Source organism: Thermobia domestica, chromosome 8 (genome assembly GCF_964235325.1).
Source record: "Thermobia domestica chromosome 8, izTheDome1.hap1.1, whole genome shotgun sequence".
NCBI lineage: Eukaryota > Metazoa > Arthropoda > Insecta > Zygentoma > Lepismatidae > Thermobia > Thermobia domestica.
In genome coordinates this window covers 70,838,349-70,856,868 of record NC_137461.1, presented here as the reverse complement: position 1 = coordinate 70,856,868, position 18,520 = coordinate 70,838,349, and the positions used below count along the sequence as shown (strand labels likewise).

The window sequence follows — 18,520 nt, the reverse complement described above, 5'->3', positions numbered from 1 at the left end:
CTCCTTTAGCATAAAAAGCATAACCGTCAGATGTTAAAAATTTCACTTTCCGAATCACAAACTTCCACCGGGAATCGAAGTCTGTCTCCAGTGCCCAAGGCGCGTATGTTAATCATATAGCCACGTGGGAACTCGAAAACGCTCTGCTTTTGTGTTCAAGGAAGTACCAGGGAGTATAATAAATATTGTAATTAATAATAGTGACGTGAGTGAATCTAGTATTTGCACGTAATAGTACCATAAGCGAATAAAATAATACTTCGGGAAATATATAATACTGCTCTGTACGTACTCTTACCACGTGCTATTGGACGTAGGGTTAGGGAACTAAATTTTTGTATTAACAATTTATAGTTGTCCATTAGTCTTGGCCTCCCTTTAAAAAAAGTAATACATAATTTTCTTTACATTTTGAACAACTTACTTGACATTTTTAAGCATTTGGAATTAATTTCTTATTCCTTTTTTTTTTCTTTTTTTTTCTCCAATTTATATTGAATTATATTACTTTTGTTTATTTCCCAGCTTCATAATCCCACTTTAGGAAGTTCCGTGGCGCGCATACCGAATCTCATGGCACACTAATTGAAAAACATCGTATTAGAGCATACAGTTTGTGTTTTTGGTATCTCGATTGCATACTTGTCAAAAACGTCTGCTGTTACAAGAGATTTTAGAAAAACAAGTACGGTACTGTATATCTGAAAAAGAAACATTAAATCGTTCAGTTTTACGTCCCACGATTATGCTGGCTAAGCTACAGGAGACTGTAATGAGAAATGAATGCAATGGTGGATGAATAAAGTGGGAGGAAACGGGAGAACCCCGAGAAAACTCACGAACACTGTTTGTCCAGCACAAAGCCCACTTGGCGCGAGCTGGGATCGAACCAAGGATCCCACGTTCTACTATTAAGCCACTGTGCACCTATGATCGCAAAAGAAAAATGCACACAGTGCAGTTTTACTTGGATATGTTGTGGATAGAACATGATGGCAGGATATCATTTTATAAACTGTCAAGAGGTTTGCAATTGAAACAGACAGTATTGATGATATATTGATATCTTTTTGCAATACGATACACAGAAGTGAAGCATGAAGAGCCCAATCAGTTTTCAAAAATGTCCACTCTCAGCATGAATGTAGGCTCGAAGTCTGGCAGGCCACTCGTCAATGGAATTACGAACCGTGTCGATGGGGAAGTTGCAGGATGCCTCGATCAGGGAGCGTTTCAAAGAATCCACAATCGATCAGGGGGTGTCTTCTTGTAGGCCATTGACTGAAGCATTGATCAGTTTGCAGTCGAGCGGGTTCAGATCTGGACTGCTACAGGGCCAGTCTGATTGAGATGAAGTCTGCGACGTTGTCCCGTAGCCACTCCTCTGTTGACCGTGCCTCGTAGGCGAAGAAGAACCCTGTTGATTGGGAAACATGGTAGATGTCTTCACCCCTTGTTCACAAAAATGGAGCCATGTTGTACCGTTGAAGCTCTCACTCGACCACATCATGACTGATAGTGATAATGGAACATTTGCACTCTGGAAACACATTCAGATTATGCGTACATACGACCATTTCGAGGATTAAAGGACTGCTCAACCACGAACAGCTTCTCACCGGAAAAGAGAATTATCCTGTGCCATGTCCTGCGTAGCACATCAGTAAGGAAGTGACCTGTACGTAGTTCGTAGGCTCCGTCCCAGGTCCTGTCAGAGCACTAGTGATATGGTTGGTCTCGAAATGTACATCTCGGAACGTTACAATCCTGAAGGGATTTCACCGAATTTTTGCAGCTACGGCCTTAACTGGCTGTGATATCTTCATTGTGAACGGTCTGCCACCACGCTGCTGTCATTGATACTTCGCATTTCATTGTAACGCTAGACGGTGCGGCAGACAAATCGTTCACTGATTTGCAGAAATTTCACGGTGGCGAAGATCCGTGGTAGTGGCATGCTCAACTTGTGCAGCGCTATGATTGCAACACTGTTCTTGTAATTCACCCACTCCATCGTTACACTTTCCCACTGCCAAATGTCTTACAGTGGAATGAACTGTTTAGGAACCCACGAACCCAAATGGCAGCACTATCATTCTAGCATGGTCAAAATTGACAATATTTACAAAATAATTAGGTACTACGAGGATGGACCACAGAATGTAACAATTTTTATTGGAGCAGCTTAGTACAGAAAAATGACCTACGCACGAATGTTTGTGGCTTTTTTTTTCTTTTTTTTAAATCTTCTAGTTAATTAATACTCTCTCGAATTTTGAAATCCGCAACTTTGCATATTGTATAGTATTAAAAAAAAAAAAGAAAAAAAAAACGGAAACCCGTTAAAAACACACCGGAAAGTGTGAAACATGATTATCAAGAACTTTCGATTTGTAGTATACAGTTTTGTTTAAAACTAAATGTAAATTGTACGAAGCAATATAGAACTTTCACTCAGATGTACAATAATATTTGACATTATTACTTCCCGAAGGTAACTATGTGAGCAGTTCAATTCCCCGTGAAGGCAAATTACTTTCAGTGCCAGATTGAAAACAACTTGAATTAGAAAACAGCAAATCATGATAATGTATTTGCCGTCACCACTGCCATAACACTTGGGCAAAATTTACAAGCTTCCTACACCATGGTTCTTCCTTTCCTATGACGACAGTGGGAAATTAAGAATGGAAGTTACCGAATAAAATAACGTTTACGAAAGTGGAAAAAATATATTGAGAACTAGTCGGAAAATAAGTAGTCGAATTTACCTCGACGATGAAGAATTACAATACTTCGAGACGAGTCGAAGAAGCGGAACCGGAAATTAAAATTTATTTCGTTTCTTCTTATTGAAGCAAACTGGATAGACAACGTATCGACTAGTTTATAAGGAGTATATATGGGAAATGGAGAAAAAAATGTCTACTATGTAATGAAACAGGATACATGTCAATAAAGCAAACCCATAATCACGTGGGGACTACCTAAGCCTCAGGGTGGGAAAAAATCACGATTTTTTTTTTAAATCATTTTTGTTGATTTTTTTGATTTAAATCAAATCTTTCTCCTCGTATAATACAAGTCGAGAACTGAAGAAAAAGCATTAGAAATTAGTATTAAATGCTAATTATGCCATTTAAGTGAAAGTATTGGGGTTGAATTTTGAATTATCCTCAATCGTTAACCTATATCAATCCCAAACAATGTTCCTTAACCCTTTTAAATTATGTCTCTTTTTAAAGGTAAATTATAGACTTTCAGTCAAGCAGCTATAGCATCATACCTATTTATCCTAGGATCATGATTTGCACATTATTCTCTTCAGAATAAAACATTTTCAAACGGTACCCTTCAAATCTCTCCATCATGGATCTGGGGCGGGTAAATCACGAAAAAAGGATTTTTCTGTTTAAAATATCTTTTTTTTTTCAGTTTTTACCTCTGTGAACCCCTCCCCCTGTTTTAATGCAGATATCTGAAACAAATCTGAAAAATACTGAAGGGGGTGCATTGAGTAAATGTGCAAAATTTCAATCTTGTAGGTCCAAAAGTAAGCCTGCGAAAAATAATATTCCCCAAATACCCCAGATTCCCGTATAAAACAGGATCTCAGGTAACAGTTTCCTGAGACATCTCTATTTGTCCTAAGAACATAGTACGTACATCATTTTCTTCAGAATAGAACAGCCTTTCAAACGGTACCATTCATATGTGTCCATCTGAGGCGGAAAAATAATGAAAAAAGCTATTTTTTGTTAAAAATATCATTTAAAAAAAAACATTTTTGCCCCTCTGGACCTCGCTGTTTCTACGCAGAGATCTGAAAACATCTGAAAATTATTAAGGGGTGCACTGAACGAGTGTGCAAAATTTCAGTTTTCTGAATGCAAAATGTAACCCGCCAATAATAATAATAATAATAATAATAATACATACATACCTATAACAAAAATATCTTAAATTTATGATGTCATCACACACTATGCCTCAACGCAGAAAGGCGTGAAAGCATACGTAACGTGTTCTAAAATGCCCCAGTCTTGAAGAAAACAAAGTAAAAAGACTTATTGGTACTTTTTAAATCGAATAATGAAGATTCTACCCTATCACCTAAAAATAGGTGATATAATTTAAAAGCATTAAGGAAAAAGTACAGCAACGTTTATCAAAATGACCCCTTTTTCACAGAAGTTACTGATATTTGGCAGGGGCCTATTTTTAAAAAACTCAAAACTAGTCTCTGTTCAGCGTAAGCTCTAAACTCCGATAAACAAAATATTTGTATCCTTCCGCTTGTCACAAATACGATTGGCTAGTGATGTATCACTTCCACTCCCCACGGGGAGGAGCAAATTGTACACGTGCATTTGGCAATACTGTCTCGTGTTGTCCAGATACTTACAGCAGCAGCAGAAAAGAAGAAAAAAACCTCGAAAAATTAAAACAAAATTATTTGAATTTCGCTGGTAAACAATTGTTGCTTAGTGAGTAAAGGTTTACCTTGTTGGTGTTTCACCACAACACTCACGGAACCGGAATTCATACCAGCCGTCTTTCAGGCTTAAAAGCAGAACACGCGTCCACAGTTGAATTGGCGCCATAATTACTGCGCATGCTTAGTGTTTATTTCTATTGTTTTATTAGCCATACTCCATTGCAACATTAATAGGTATTCTGTATTATATTTGTCATTTATAATAATATAGGAGTTTTATATGAAGCTTCATTTTGCGGAGGAGTACAAGCGCCATTAGGCCAACAGCAAATCAGCGAGATTTAGTTTCACATGGCTTTGTTTATCGCAGTTTAGAGCTTAGGCCGAACAGGGTTTAGCTTGCGGCATGAAATACATACATTTCGCCTAAAGTTATAAAATTAACGAAAAAAAAAAGAAAAAAAGAAAAAGAAAAAAAGAAAAGAAAATTGGAGAGAGGAAAGGACCTCTCCAAATACGCCCTATTATCTGGAAACAAACAAACACGCACAAAAAGAATTTTCGTCTTAAATGTCGATGGTGATTTCCCCGTTGGAATAGTTAACGATTTTAAAACCCAAACCCGATGTTACGAAAAGAAGAAAGCAGGATTGCTCCGTTACCTGTTCAAAACGGGATTTTCCCTAATCATCCTCTGCATGACACTTGTTTTCATACTATACTCTACATTTGAGTCTCATTGTATTATTATTAACTTCTATAATCAAAATAACAGAACAGAAACGGGATTTTTACTTATTTTCACTTTTAATTAATTTATTTCGGAATTCGATTTAAATCAACGATTTTTATTTAAAAAATCAAGTGATTTAAATCAATCCACCCTGCTAAGCCTTAATCTCATCGGATGCAACAAAATTTAGGATTCGAATACCGGATTGTATGGAAGAGCTCTAGGAAAACAGAAAAGTGAGTTCGAAGGTGTTAGAGCACGAGAGATGCTACTGGCTCACTAAGAGTACTCGATGAAAAGTCGATAGAAAAAGGAAAGGAAGTGTAGGGTTTATGGTCTTAAAAAGGCTTCTGACCGAGTGAAATTACTAATGTTTAAAGAGAATTCTTCAGGCTGGATTGGAATGAAACAGGAGATAAAAGGAGATTAATTCGAAGACATTCGAAAGAGACGCTCCTTTGTAAGGTAATTAGTTACCTACCTAAAAGATCGTGAAGAAAGTTCTACACACAAAAGACTATTTCAGCACGAAATACAACTTGTGTACATGATCTACAGATGAAAAGACCTGTGTAGCACGCTATGAAGAATGAATGAATATATATATATAAAGCAATGGTAAACTGGAACAAAGTGGTTTGTATAAAAGCAGAAGAGGTGACTATTCTCCGTTCATGTCGAAAAACTCTTGAGTTGGTGTTAAGAAACTAGTCGCAAGTTTGAGTACAGTAGTTTATTATTGACAGCCCGATTCCATTCGAGCTGCCGACGTTGATCCAACTGAACAGAGATTAAGCTGAAGGTTTTAGAAATCACATGTCAACAAAAGACAAGCCCATATAGCCCAGGTAGTCAAGATCTGAATATGTGCAGTTGCGTAAGCAACAGAAGTGGAAAAAGCCTTGTTGATGGAGAAAGTAAATAAAATGGTCATGCATGAAAGCTTATTCAGAGTGAGTTGTAATTGCCAAGCAATAACATCGAGATCACAAGAGCCGTAATAAATTGCCACGTCGTTTACATACAAAATTCCATGAAAGGAATTTAATATCTGTGTCATAGCTCAACTTATCACCACAGCGAACGAGTCACTTAAGACGCTGCTTTGTAAAACGCCATTCACTTGCACGAAGCGGCAGAGAGTGTAATCTGACTCGAAAATATCGATCTCCAGGAAACTGATGGAGAAAGAAGGCCATACAGCCAAGAAGGCAAAGGCCGAACGGCCTCGTAATCCTCGAAGAAATAGCTCACGTAAAATCTCATAACGCCAAGTGGTGTCATAAGCCTTCAGAAGGTCAAAGAGAATGGCGTCCTGATGCTAGCGATGGCAAAAAGCATCTCGGATTGCACTCTCACGATGAACAAGATAAACAGTAGTTTAACGAAAGTTTTCGAAACCACATTCGAGACTGGAAAGTTGTTGAGTTGTTCCTTTCCAAATACAATACTAAGCGTGCATTGATCATTTTCTCCAATAACACACATAAGCAACTGTTTAAGGCAATTAGCCTACAACTGGAGCTGGACGTTGCCGCGTTGTTTCAGCATAGGAAAAATATAGGATTTACGCCAGGCTGCAGGAAAGGATCGTTCAATCCAGATACGACTATAGAGGTCTAAAAGATATTTAGCAGTGGCAGGAAGAATGCGAAACAGCATGATGTATGGGCTCTGATCCAGGTGAACGTTTTTAGTCCTAGCGAGAGCAGTAGCAAGTTCAGCGGCAGTAAAAAGTGTAATGTTCATTATCTGGTGACGTAAACTAAGAATCTACATTCTACTCGTACTTTAACTGGTAGAAAATCAGACGAATAATTAGCTGAACTAGAAACTGCAGCAAAATGCTAGCCCAATTCATTGGCAATTCTCTTCTAGTCACTGATCAGTTCGTCTTGCACAAGTAGGGCAGAAAAGTCGACGGAAATGGAATAGCCATGAAGACTAAGAACTTTGAACCAAACAGCACTCATTCAAATATCTGTAGTTAAACTGGATACATAGTCGCGCCAGCTATGTCATCTCCCTGATTTAATCAAGTAGCATTTTGACATATTTCTTCCCACCACCAAGGAGCACTACCTTTCCCAAGTCACATCTAACAATGGAATCGAGGTATTAGCACCAAATACCACACTTAGGTGAAAGGCCTCTACGCGTTCTTCAACAGAAACCTGGAAGTTTGGTATAAAGTCGAAGCTGCACGAAAATGGTTCCCAATCTGCACAACGGAGATTGTAACGGGGCAAATGACTAAACTCTCAAACAAACAGCCCTCTGAGAATGACCGGAAAGTGATCACTGCCACATAAATCATCGTAGACACGCCACCGAAGATTAACTACAAGACGCGGGCTGCTGACGGGAAGATCCAGATGTGACAGTGTGAAAATGTGTTGGTCTGCCATCGTTTAATAGGGTAAGGTGTCAAGTGTCGATTGAAAGTTGCAAATTCTTGACCTCAAGGCACGGTATGAGGGGAACTCCACAGTTCATGATAGGAGTTAAAGTCCCCCACCAAAATAACTGACTGGGAGTTGAAAATATGTCATCTATATCAGTCGATGAAGATGCAGGCCATGTGATGTACATGTTGCAGAAAGTGATCAGTTGTCCAAAGAAACCTCGAACAGGTAGAATCTGGAAATAGCTGTTCACCCCCTCACGTTCATTGTGAAACGACGAATTCTTTTGCTCCAAAATAAGTGTGCAGGGGAGGACGCCGAGGTTTCTCCTGGCGTGATTCGTGCCACTTAGACGTTATGTGGAAACCCTGCGCTATTAGGCGTAGTTTCACAATAAACTTACATGCTCATGTTGCAGGTTTTTTGCTGCGAACTGTACCTCCTGCCCTAAATTAAGAACAGATCAAGATAAACTTCGTACATATGTTTACAGAATATAGGTGGTCACATAACTTGTCATAGAAAATTTTGTTAGTAAACACAATCTGGAAATATACGATGCACTTCTGATAAGTTCAGTATGAGCAGGATCCGCGAAAACTGCGTATTTTATAAGGTTTTTGGAGTTAAACTTTTTATATATACAAATGAATTAAAATTACATTATGAATAAAATGAGACCTGTTCGGTCTTAACGCCCTCACACCAACAACGGGAATATGAACAAGGGTCCTATAGCTTAAATAAGGATGCCAGATCTTACGTTTTTCCCTAAGTTCTGCGTTTTTCTGGCACGTTATACCTTTCTATTCTCCCTGTGAAACTGTTTCTTCACTTTCTTTTAATATATAGAAGGAATCATAGTACTACATATTTTTCAAATAACTAACTAACTAACTCTATGGCCTATGGAACCCGGAGGTTCAGTGCCGCGTTCACAAAAGCTCTCCACTGACTTCTATCCTTAGCTAATTGCATCCAGTTTCTACTTTGTATTCCTATCTCTGCGAGATCCATCTTAATATTGTCCTCCCATCTGCGCCTAGGTCTTCCTAATGGTCGTTTTCCTATGGGTCTACCAGTCAAGACTTTGAAAGCGTTTCTACTTTCTTCCATTCTAGCTACATGACCTGCCCACCTAAGCCTCCTAGACTTGACGACCCTAACAATGTTGGGTAAACCGTATAAACTATGTAGTTCCTCGTTATGAAGCTTCCGCCATTCCCCATTCTCGTTCCTCTTGGGTCCGAATATTCTTCTCAGGATCCTGTTCTCAAATACTTTCAGTCCATGTTCTTCCCTCAGAGTAAGAATGTTTTTCAAATATGTTTGTAATTTTGTTAAAACGATATTTTTTAATTACATGAACTGATTTCATACACATTAACAATGCAACCTACCGATGAAACTATTCGTAGAGAAAATACAACATACAATACGTTTTTACCTCCTATCTAGCTGGCACCCCACCTTATGATTAAGAATTATTTGGTTTTAGCAACTGTCAACATTGTCACCATCACATTGTACTTTCGATCGATCGTGATATACTGATGTGACGCACAGAAGCGAATATGAACTAATAAAGGCAGAACTTCAAAAAAGTGGTTGTAAACTCTATAAATTATGTCCTGAGAGTATTTTCGAAAAAGCCTAGTCCGATACTTAAAAAACCAAAGAAAATGACAGAAGAAATTTAATGTAATTGATATTTAAGTACACACCTCGACTATTTCTCGACGTAGTCATGATGAACCTCCAGAACATTGCTGGTAGCATGGGACAAGCATTCTACCTGCCACCCGAGAGTGCAACCAGTCTAGAACTGATATACCGAACACTTCACTGTCGATGAAATGCTTTGATGCAAATCATGGTTTCAGGTGAAGAAAAAAAAGAAATCGCTGAGGGGACGATCGGTGCTAGCAGGGTGATTGAATAGTTTCCATCGAAATCTGTGAGTGTCGTAACAGTACGAGCAGCTGTGTATGTGTGGGGCATTGTCATGGATCAGAAGAATTCCAGAAACATTCCGCGTATTTTAAATGACATGTCGCTGTTTATTTAAAGTTTGGCAATACATATCTGCTGTCATTGTTCATCCTAGGTAAAAGAACTCCACACGAATCACACCTTCTTGACCCCAAAGCAGGGCTGCCGTGACTGAATTGGAGTTTGTTTGAATTTTTCGCTTTCGGAGAACCAGAGTGCTTCCACTACATTGAATGATAATTCGACTCACCAGTGGCGTCCGATATTTAGGTTTCATCCCCCGTCGCGACGTGAGAAAAGAGGCCATCTCTATCCTCCCCTACCAGGCAAAGAAAAAAATTACGTGCTGTTACCCTTTGCTCTTTGTTAGCGTCTAACAGCACTTTTGCATCAACCTCGCACACAGTTTGTGATAACTTAGCTTGTAAGTCATGCTTTCGCAGACATTTCTTGAAAACTCCTTGGCGAGTTATTGTGAACCGGCGATTGAATCGCACTTTTTCCTTAAGGCTTCCACCAGATCGTTCGTCTGAATACCCTTCAATGCCCTTCCTGAAACTATCTCCACAATTGCCCGACTTGTCTTTTACTCTTTGCGGTAGGCCCGTAAATGACAATTCTCAGTGGATGTCAGGTGCACTCTATCCTTTGACGTTCTGAAATTGTATAACAGATCTCACTTCACGTTTGATGAGACTTTGTATTACAGCAGCCATTTCACCTTACTGCTACTCGCACATAAGCAACTCCACTTGGACGATCTATCCCCTGTTGCAAACCACAAAATAGTAGGGCAAGCTCCTCTTTATCAGTGTTGCCAACCGCACGTAAAAATCATCGGTCCTTTTGACATGCACTTTTTATTAAAAATTAAAAGGATATAGGACTTACGAAATGCAATCTTCATTAAAACAACCAAAAAACAACAAGGATTTGCGTAATATACTTCGCTGGTTGAACCTGAGTATAGTGCCTCCTTCAGCACCGAGGTCATGTGAGACAAGCATGTACGGCTTAAATTGGAATCCGAGCCACATGATCGCTTACTAGGAAACGTAATATACTTCTTGTATTTTGTGTGTTGCAATTGTTGTTTAATGAAACTGAAAATCGTACGATCTCTCTTTTTTTTTTTTTTCCTCTCTCAAATATATGACAACCCAATGCTTAAAGTAGGATCCGAACCACTACTCATTTTGGAGAAACTATCCTCCATCCTGACTCGAACGCAGGATTCCATGATTACAAAGGAGATGAGTCTACGAACTCATCCGCGGATGACATCTAATAGAAATACGTTATACTGATCTTGCATACTTGTGATTATTTGAAGAGTCACTTCAGAAGGTCATAAAGATGCACAAGTTAAACCACTCCACGGAGTTATACAAATTATTAAAATAAATGGGCAATTTCAAAAGACTACAGAGGGCAGATCTAATGTAATCCAAGATAGTTTCGAGTCAGAAATACGACGACTTAATTCAATTTGCTTATTTAGGAAATTTAGTGTCCACCATTCAATTAAAATTCATTATTACGTCTATTTTTATTTTCTGACTGGCTCAGAAATTAGGAGCGACTTTTTTCTCAGAAACTAACTTTCCATAATTATACATTTACTTGGTATTCATCAGAAAAAATATCTACATTAACGTCTAAAAACCATAAGCACCTATCACTTTGAAGTAAGATTTAGACGTTAAAATAAACCAATGTAGTGAAAGAGACCAATCACGAGCTATCCTATTAGTCATACAGTTTTGTGAACCATGAATGCATCTGAAATTTAGTTTTGATGCAAATAAACCGGAAATGCTCAGATATTATATTATATTATTTGCTTCCCCTTATTGCAAAGGTACATTCCGTATTTCCCTGAATGCATTCCTGATACTTTCATTAATTCAAATTCGAATAACGTCAATCAATATTATATTCTACTAAGGGGCAATACGTTCTATTACAGCAAATGCCGAACTGTCGATCTTGAAAGTCATACTATAAATCTTTCCTCGTATCACTGAATCTTGTTACCATAATATGTTCTCTGCAACAACAAATCTAAGTGTATGAGCTTGACTCGCTTTCCACAATTCATCTGAGATACTTAAGCATAAAGCAACAGTGATGCATTCATGGTAATCGGGCAGTCAACTGAGTTATCTGAAATCACATCTCCAGATACAGTCCAAAAAATTTGTCAAACAAGAGGATATGATCGGTTTACATGCATTACGTCAAACAAAGAATTCAGAAAATCTGGAAAAGTGTGACTTCGTGGAGCAATAAACTTCAACTTGAGAAGTAACTTGCCATGTGTACTATCCGTACACAAATATCTGAAGACAAGTTAAACATTTTATATGGCAGTATTCACATTTCATGACTAACCTAGAGTTGCTAATGAATCTATATGCACTGTTCTAGTGCCCCAAAATTCGACCAATCACACATACAAGTCAAGTGATTTCGCTATTACGGTTGCCTCATTTGCTGAAACATGAAACAAAATGTAGGTATGAACTACGTGACTGGTATTAAAGTAAATTCAGTTACAAAAACACCTCAGATATTTTACGCTGGAAACATAAATACTGATGTTCTGTCCTTCAATCAATGATTAGCTACCGATAAATGCATTAAGAAATACATACAGTTCATTTACTTGTAGCGTGTGTGTATTGTATGGGGCGACCTGATTATGTAATCTATTAGTCTCCTGAGAAATCTTCCAACATATCAAACCTAACAAGTACATCTCCCTCACGAACGTTTTGCTCTACCACCGAAGTGAAGAGTGATCTTTTTAACCGTCAAACATACCTTAATCCTTGACTACCAAAGGGACACACGTGTCCCATCCGAATAGTTCAAACATCGTTGGGAATTTGCTTTTAGAAAATTCTAAAAACAATGCATGTTATTCTCCCATCGGGTCAGATGTGACCAGGAGATTGTTTAGTTTCCAAAACTGTGCACAGATGTCAGGAATATCCAAGGGTTAGATGGTTTAAACCAGCTGTTTAAAAAACAACTGGTTTAAATCAAAAATGGAAAAACTTTCGTAAAAATCTAAATATTCGTAAAATCTTGAACACACATTTGTGGGTTATCACGTTTCACTCCCATATATTATTCGTATCATCTTCAGACCTAAATTCCCCATTCATTACTCAGATTATACTACACTAGGGTGACCAGATTCTGAAAAGCAGGACACAAATATACTAGTATATGACAGTTTAGTCTACTGCGCGATAATAAGCATGTCCTTATTTCATTTAACGTTACCCTTAAGTTAATCATTTATTCTTTATGAAAAGAAAAGTACAGAACAAAAGTATTTCGGAAGTAAAAGTATTCCAGGAATTCAACACACCTCCAAATGCTTTGGTGAATGACAAAGTGGTTTATTTTTATGAACATACAGTGAAGCTTCGTGTACGTTAACTTCAAGTAGAAATCTCTCCTAACTTACCAATATCTCAACAAGCCCTTCTCAGTAATAACAATGAATTTCAAAACAATAGTTTGTTGATTATTCTCCTTTCGTAATCTTTTGAGAAGTGTTCAAAAACCCAGCGGTTCATCATTCACCAAAAGAGTGCCTGTCATTTAAAATATGAATAAAGAATGAAATGTTACAATATTGCAAATAAATTGACTCAGGACATTTCTCGATTTCCTAGGTGTACTAGGACAGCTGAAAAACAGTACTATACTGCGAAAATCAGTACGCCTGGTCACTCTATACTACAAAAGCAACTTTTGCTTTTTTTTTAAAAAAAATAAGTTTATAAAGGTTTCTTCTCAGATTTTTTTTTTTTTTTTTTTTTTATAGTTTGCTATTACTGCTATGCAATCGCAATCAAACAAAAATTCTGAACATTGTTTCGTTTTAATGTTTACTATTGATAAAATACATCGAAATGCCGCACTTTTTTTTGGGGGGGGGTCATACAAACCCCACGAGAGGCATTTATTGAAATCAGAAGTATCTTTGGTATCTTTTATATATAAATGGGTCAGAGACAAAGTGGACTCAAATAATTCGTATCTTTATTCACTTTTCTTACTGATATGCAAATTAAGTCGTCGTATTTCTTTCACTTGGACTAATAAAAGTAGTAGTGAACAAACTTGGACTAAATTAGTTCTTCTGTACTCTGCAGTATTTTGAAATTGTCCATATGTAATCTATATATATAAAAGAGAACGTACAAATCCTTTGTTAGCTCATCACGCTAATACGGCTGAACCAATTTCTTTCATTTTTGGGGGGTTATTAAGATTTGGACCCTAGATGGTTTTTATCATATCACTTTAATTTTCAATTACCAGTGTCTTGAGATAATTGACCATTCAAGTGTCCATAACGTAGAAATCCTTTGTTAGCTCATCATAGCTAAATCTAACCGTATTTATATGCAACCCACATGACCGTGTCACTCGGCGGGTTAACATAAATGACAGGCGATATAATGTTAACATTTACTGCAATCTTCTATGGTTTTTATCATATCACTTGAAAGCGAAAAAGTAAAAATTATCTAAGTAACAAAGTTTATTGCGTTCCGGGGTGACCCCAGCGAAGCGGGGTGAACGCTGCTAGTTCTGTATAATGGTTTGACTTGTGCAACTTTTTGTCCTTCTGAAATGACTCTTGATAATTATATTAACAAGTATGTAAAGATCAGTACAACGTATTTTTATCAGGAGGCCTTCGTGAGTAAGACGGCAGACGTATCGCATTTGTGGCCATTTAGTCCCGGTTTCGAGTTCAAATAGGGAACAATTACCCTCGAATGTAAGCCGAGAAGCGGTTTGGATTCCGCTATAAGCTTATGTGATCTCTTCCAGCATAACCCGCATAATAACACCAAGACGAAACAAACTTATTTCTGTCCATATGTGATATAAATACATAGAGCAAATTATTTAAATTAAATAAACCTGTTGTAAAAAAAAAAATATATATATATATATATATATATATATAAACAAAAATCATGGTTTTTGCCAACCCTGGGAATATACTACATTAAAGGAGTCGTACATACAAAAGTATATTCACATTTAAAAAAAACTGGTAGTCCAAAAAAGTTTTGCTACAATAAAACGCCAAGATTCTACCTTATACATTAATTGGCCCATGTTTAGCAGAAGGGGTCCAGCTCTTTTTTCTAAAAAAGATGTTACAATTTCCATAATTTCTGGTCACTTTAGGTTAGTTTAGGTAAGGCAGTGTAGGGGTCCAGCACAATTTCCCAAAAAATTATATAATTTCGCTTATTTCTACTAATACTAGGTTAGCTTAGGTTAGATTTGGTTACGTTATGTTACGTCTAAGTACTTGCATCATCCATTTCTCCTGTAAATTTTGTGCTTTTTACGTGCTTCTGGACTCCTTCTGCTAAACATACTCCCATTAATTTAATGATTCAAATTCCTAGGAACTCCAATTAATTTAATTAGAACACTATTACACACCGCAACTACTGCAGATTTATTTTCAATAGCATGACTTAATACAAACTACAGTATTAGAAATGAATTGCATGAAGTAAAATCTTATCCCATTAACCATCTGATCTGTATGTAACTATTACGTTTGATAGTAATGCGTACCCAATTCTACACTCCAATAAAGGTAATAGTTAAGAACAGCTACTTCTCATCTCCCGTGCACGAGGATACATCTTACTGTTGCACTGCCTAAACACCCTAAGTACAAGGGCAAGAACTCAGTCTATTACCTACTTTTTAACATCCTAGATAGTCAATGAATAATTCCTGAAAGTATGGCGTTCCTCGTCCTTCCCTAAATGGGAAGTATGGCTCCTTAGCTATAACCCAAATAAATATTAACCCCAGCGGATATAGTATACATAAAGCTGCATCAGTTCCCGAAGGAGTAGGACGCTCATCTTTTAGGGATTATTCATTGAGTATGTACGAACTTACAAAGGGGGTAACAAAGTGATTTTTATTTACTTATTGACTGATACGAAAATAAAAAAAAAAAAGAATGTACCTGTACTTTATATCTGCGTGTAGTGCCCTTGTACTTTATGACTGTGTGTGTCTGGAGGGGGGGGGATTTAATGCATATCGCATGTCTTGTGCACATGGATACTTCTTACTATTGCACTACGTAGAAAATTTATGGTATTTCATGTAGAAGTGGTAGAAGAACACAGAAGAAACGCAAATCAGGGGGTTCTCATGTATACTATTACCCTATTAGCAACCCCTGAATTTGCCCCAAGACACGTCCACACTTGAACATCCGAATCTAGATGAAATTCAGCCCAAAAAATAAACTCCACTGATTGAACAGTCACAAAAGTACGGCATAAAGTATCAACAACATCCACTAAAAGAACTGGTATATATACATATACTTCATTCATGAACTTTTTTTATTATTTGGTCATCTGATCACGCTTCGATTTCATTCACGTCATTTACTCACAATCTTCCGTACTTACATATTTTTAAATTTTAATTCTACTTTTTACACTAAATTACTGTTTAAACTACAGTGCTGCTAGTGAGTAACTTATTGACATTTACAAGCGTTCTGCGTAGCGTAACAAGGATATTGGTCGCCGTACTAAAATATGCCAGCATGACACAATCAAGAGGTCATTTGTTTCTTTTGAACTATTGCTGTCATATGCATGCCCTACGACTTTCCCAAATGATAAAACCCACCTAGCACAACTTGCAAACACACAATATACTACATCTATATGCTTATCTCTAACGTAATAAAATGTAACCGGATTAACTTCACCATTATTGCGATATCAATGGGAACATGACCCTTACGGAAAATTGTGCACGTATTATTCGTACTCACCTGAAGGTGCTCTTGAAAGCGTATTGGTAATATTTGTGTCATGTTGGTTGTACTATTAATTGTTCAATCTTAATAAAAGTTCTATTCCGCACCAGTTACAACATCCAGTTAACCACACGTACTCCGATCGTCACTCCCACTGTCTCATACACCCTTCACTGACACCCAACATGGCTTCTCCACGACAGGTTGAAACAAGTGCCAATATTATTAAACTTACGCATTAAATCTTTCCAAGTTTATATAAATCAATGAGTTTCTCTTCCTCTTATCTTTTAAATAAACTTATTTTAGGAGGAAAGATACACACTTTAACAGATAAATTTAATACTATGACTCAATTTTTTCTGGAGCGGAGTAATACTTCGTTAATTGATCTGCCACATGAGCACATGCGCGTAGTATCATGCGTACTGCTATTGATAAGCAATAGGGCAAAGGCATATCAGGTTCTTCGCACTGGCAGAACTTGACCGTGTTAACCACTATATGGTGACAAAAAATTAAAGTGCGCTTCCATGATGAAAACTGAAAAGTAAATTTCAGAGAGAGATTGATATCACAAATGCTTTTAATAATAACCAATCCTTTCATGATTAAAACTTACAAAGGCATAAAAGTTACTTTGTATCTACGTAGTTCATAGAGTGAACTCTTAATGTTAACTAAATATGCAGTGTAGAAGGGATTGTCCACGGGATCCATTTAGAATGTGTCTCGGGATCCCGTTACTTACCTTGCGTTAAGTTTGCGTTAGGCAAAAGAGCAGCTATATTAATTATTATTAATTGTTGTATTACTTGCGTTGGGTTGTAATCTGCAAATTTCCAGAAGACTCATTTAATAGGGAGTCATTCCACACTAGTCCTCGCAGAATTATGTGTATAACAATGCAAAAAATGTTTTAAAAATCTTCCGCCTTATGCAGTGTCGTTTTGACATATGATTAGCACCATACTGAACATCTGACTACTGCAGGAAATGTACATTAGTCGAACTCTTTAGTATGGCACTAATTACACGTCAAACCACTCTGCATAAGGCTCCTTATAACTACTATGCCAGTTATCGCAAACTTGATCGCAAATTTAGCGATGGGTTGACGCAAAACATTACCGAATGTGTTCGATATTTGAAAGGAGTCCTGGGACATAGTTTGTAACTACGATAGTGTCCAATATCGATTGCCAGTATTCTCGCGGTAGAGAAAATAACAATTTTCTCTGTGGTACTACCATTCCCCACCCAAATTATCGTGAAATGTAATATTTGTGAATTTCATGTTGCTAGCCAATGAGAATGACAGAAATAGTACTGAGATACATATACAGTGGCGTACAAAGAATTTCATCAAGGGGTGCAAGCACGAATCCCATATTCATTCAAGATCGAGTGATTTTTGTATATATATACTTAATAATTATACTTATTTTTCCACAGTGTCTTGCTCACGGGGAGGAACTAAGGTCGCAACTAAATGGAAACAATCTTACATGTGCCCCAGGCGCGTGGTTCCAGGGGCGCCAAAAAGGGCAATATATCTATAAATTGAAAGCACCAAACTTCGTGTTTGCAAAGATGGCACAAATCCTAGTTCCGGACTTGGTTGCTCCGCTACGTACTCCGAAACTCCCATACACCACTTGAGTACGCCACTGCACATATAGGACGTTATGCAGAATCGTTTTGATGTTTGCTTATCGTCGTACTACAAGCCTGACTGCTGCAGGAAACATGTGTTAATCGAATTCTTTAGTATCATACTAATCATACATGAGAACAACTCTGAACAAGACGCACACATAATAAATATATTTTAAATCATACGCGTCCGCAGGTTTTCTTCTTAGAAATAATTAGTCTCCTTCAGCCTAAAGAGCACTAGGAACTAGAAATCTGCGAAAATATCTATTAGTAAATACGAGGAGGGTATTTGACATATTTGGCAACACAGTGATAATTGTTGCCAAATACATATTGAGTTATAGCCAGTGTTTTTTCCAGTCACATATGTGCACACCTTTCCGGAGTAAAGATAAATTAAATTACTATTAAGTCTATTCTTGTGCAGCAAATTTCCTTTA

The 18,520-nt window shown here is 37.4% G+C and overlaps 1 protein-coding gene across 1 annotated transcript in view; it reads right to left on the bottom strand.

The window, feature by feature from the left end:
- Positions 1-16,852, bottom strand: part of Chc (clathrin heavy chain) — a 99,723-nt gene extending 82,871 nt beyond the window's left edge. The window contains exon 1 of the mRNA XM_081768610.1: positions 16,437-16,852. Within this exon, the coding sequence (XP_081624736.1) occupies positions 16,437-16,478 (42 nt within the window). The 5' untranslated portion in view covers positions 16,479-16,852. The remainder of the gene's footprint in view (positions 1-16,436) is intronic.
- Between the last annotated feature and the right edge of the window lie 1,668 nt (positions 16,853-18,520).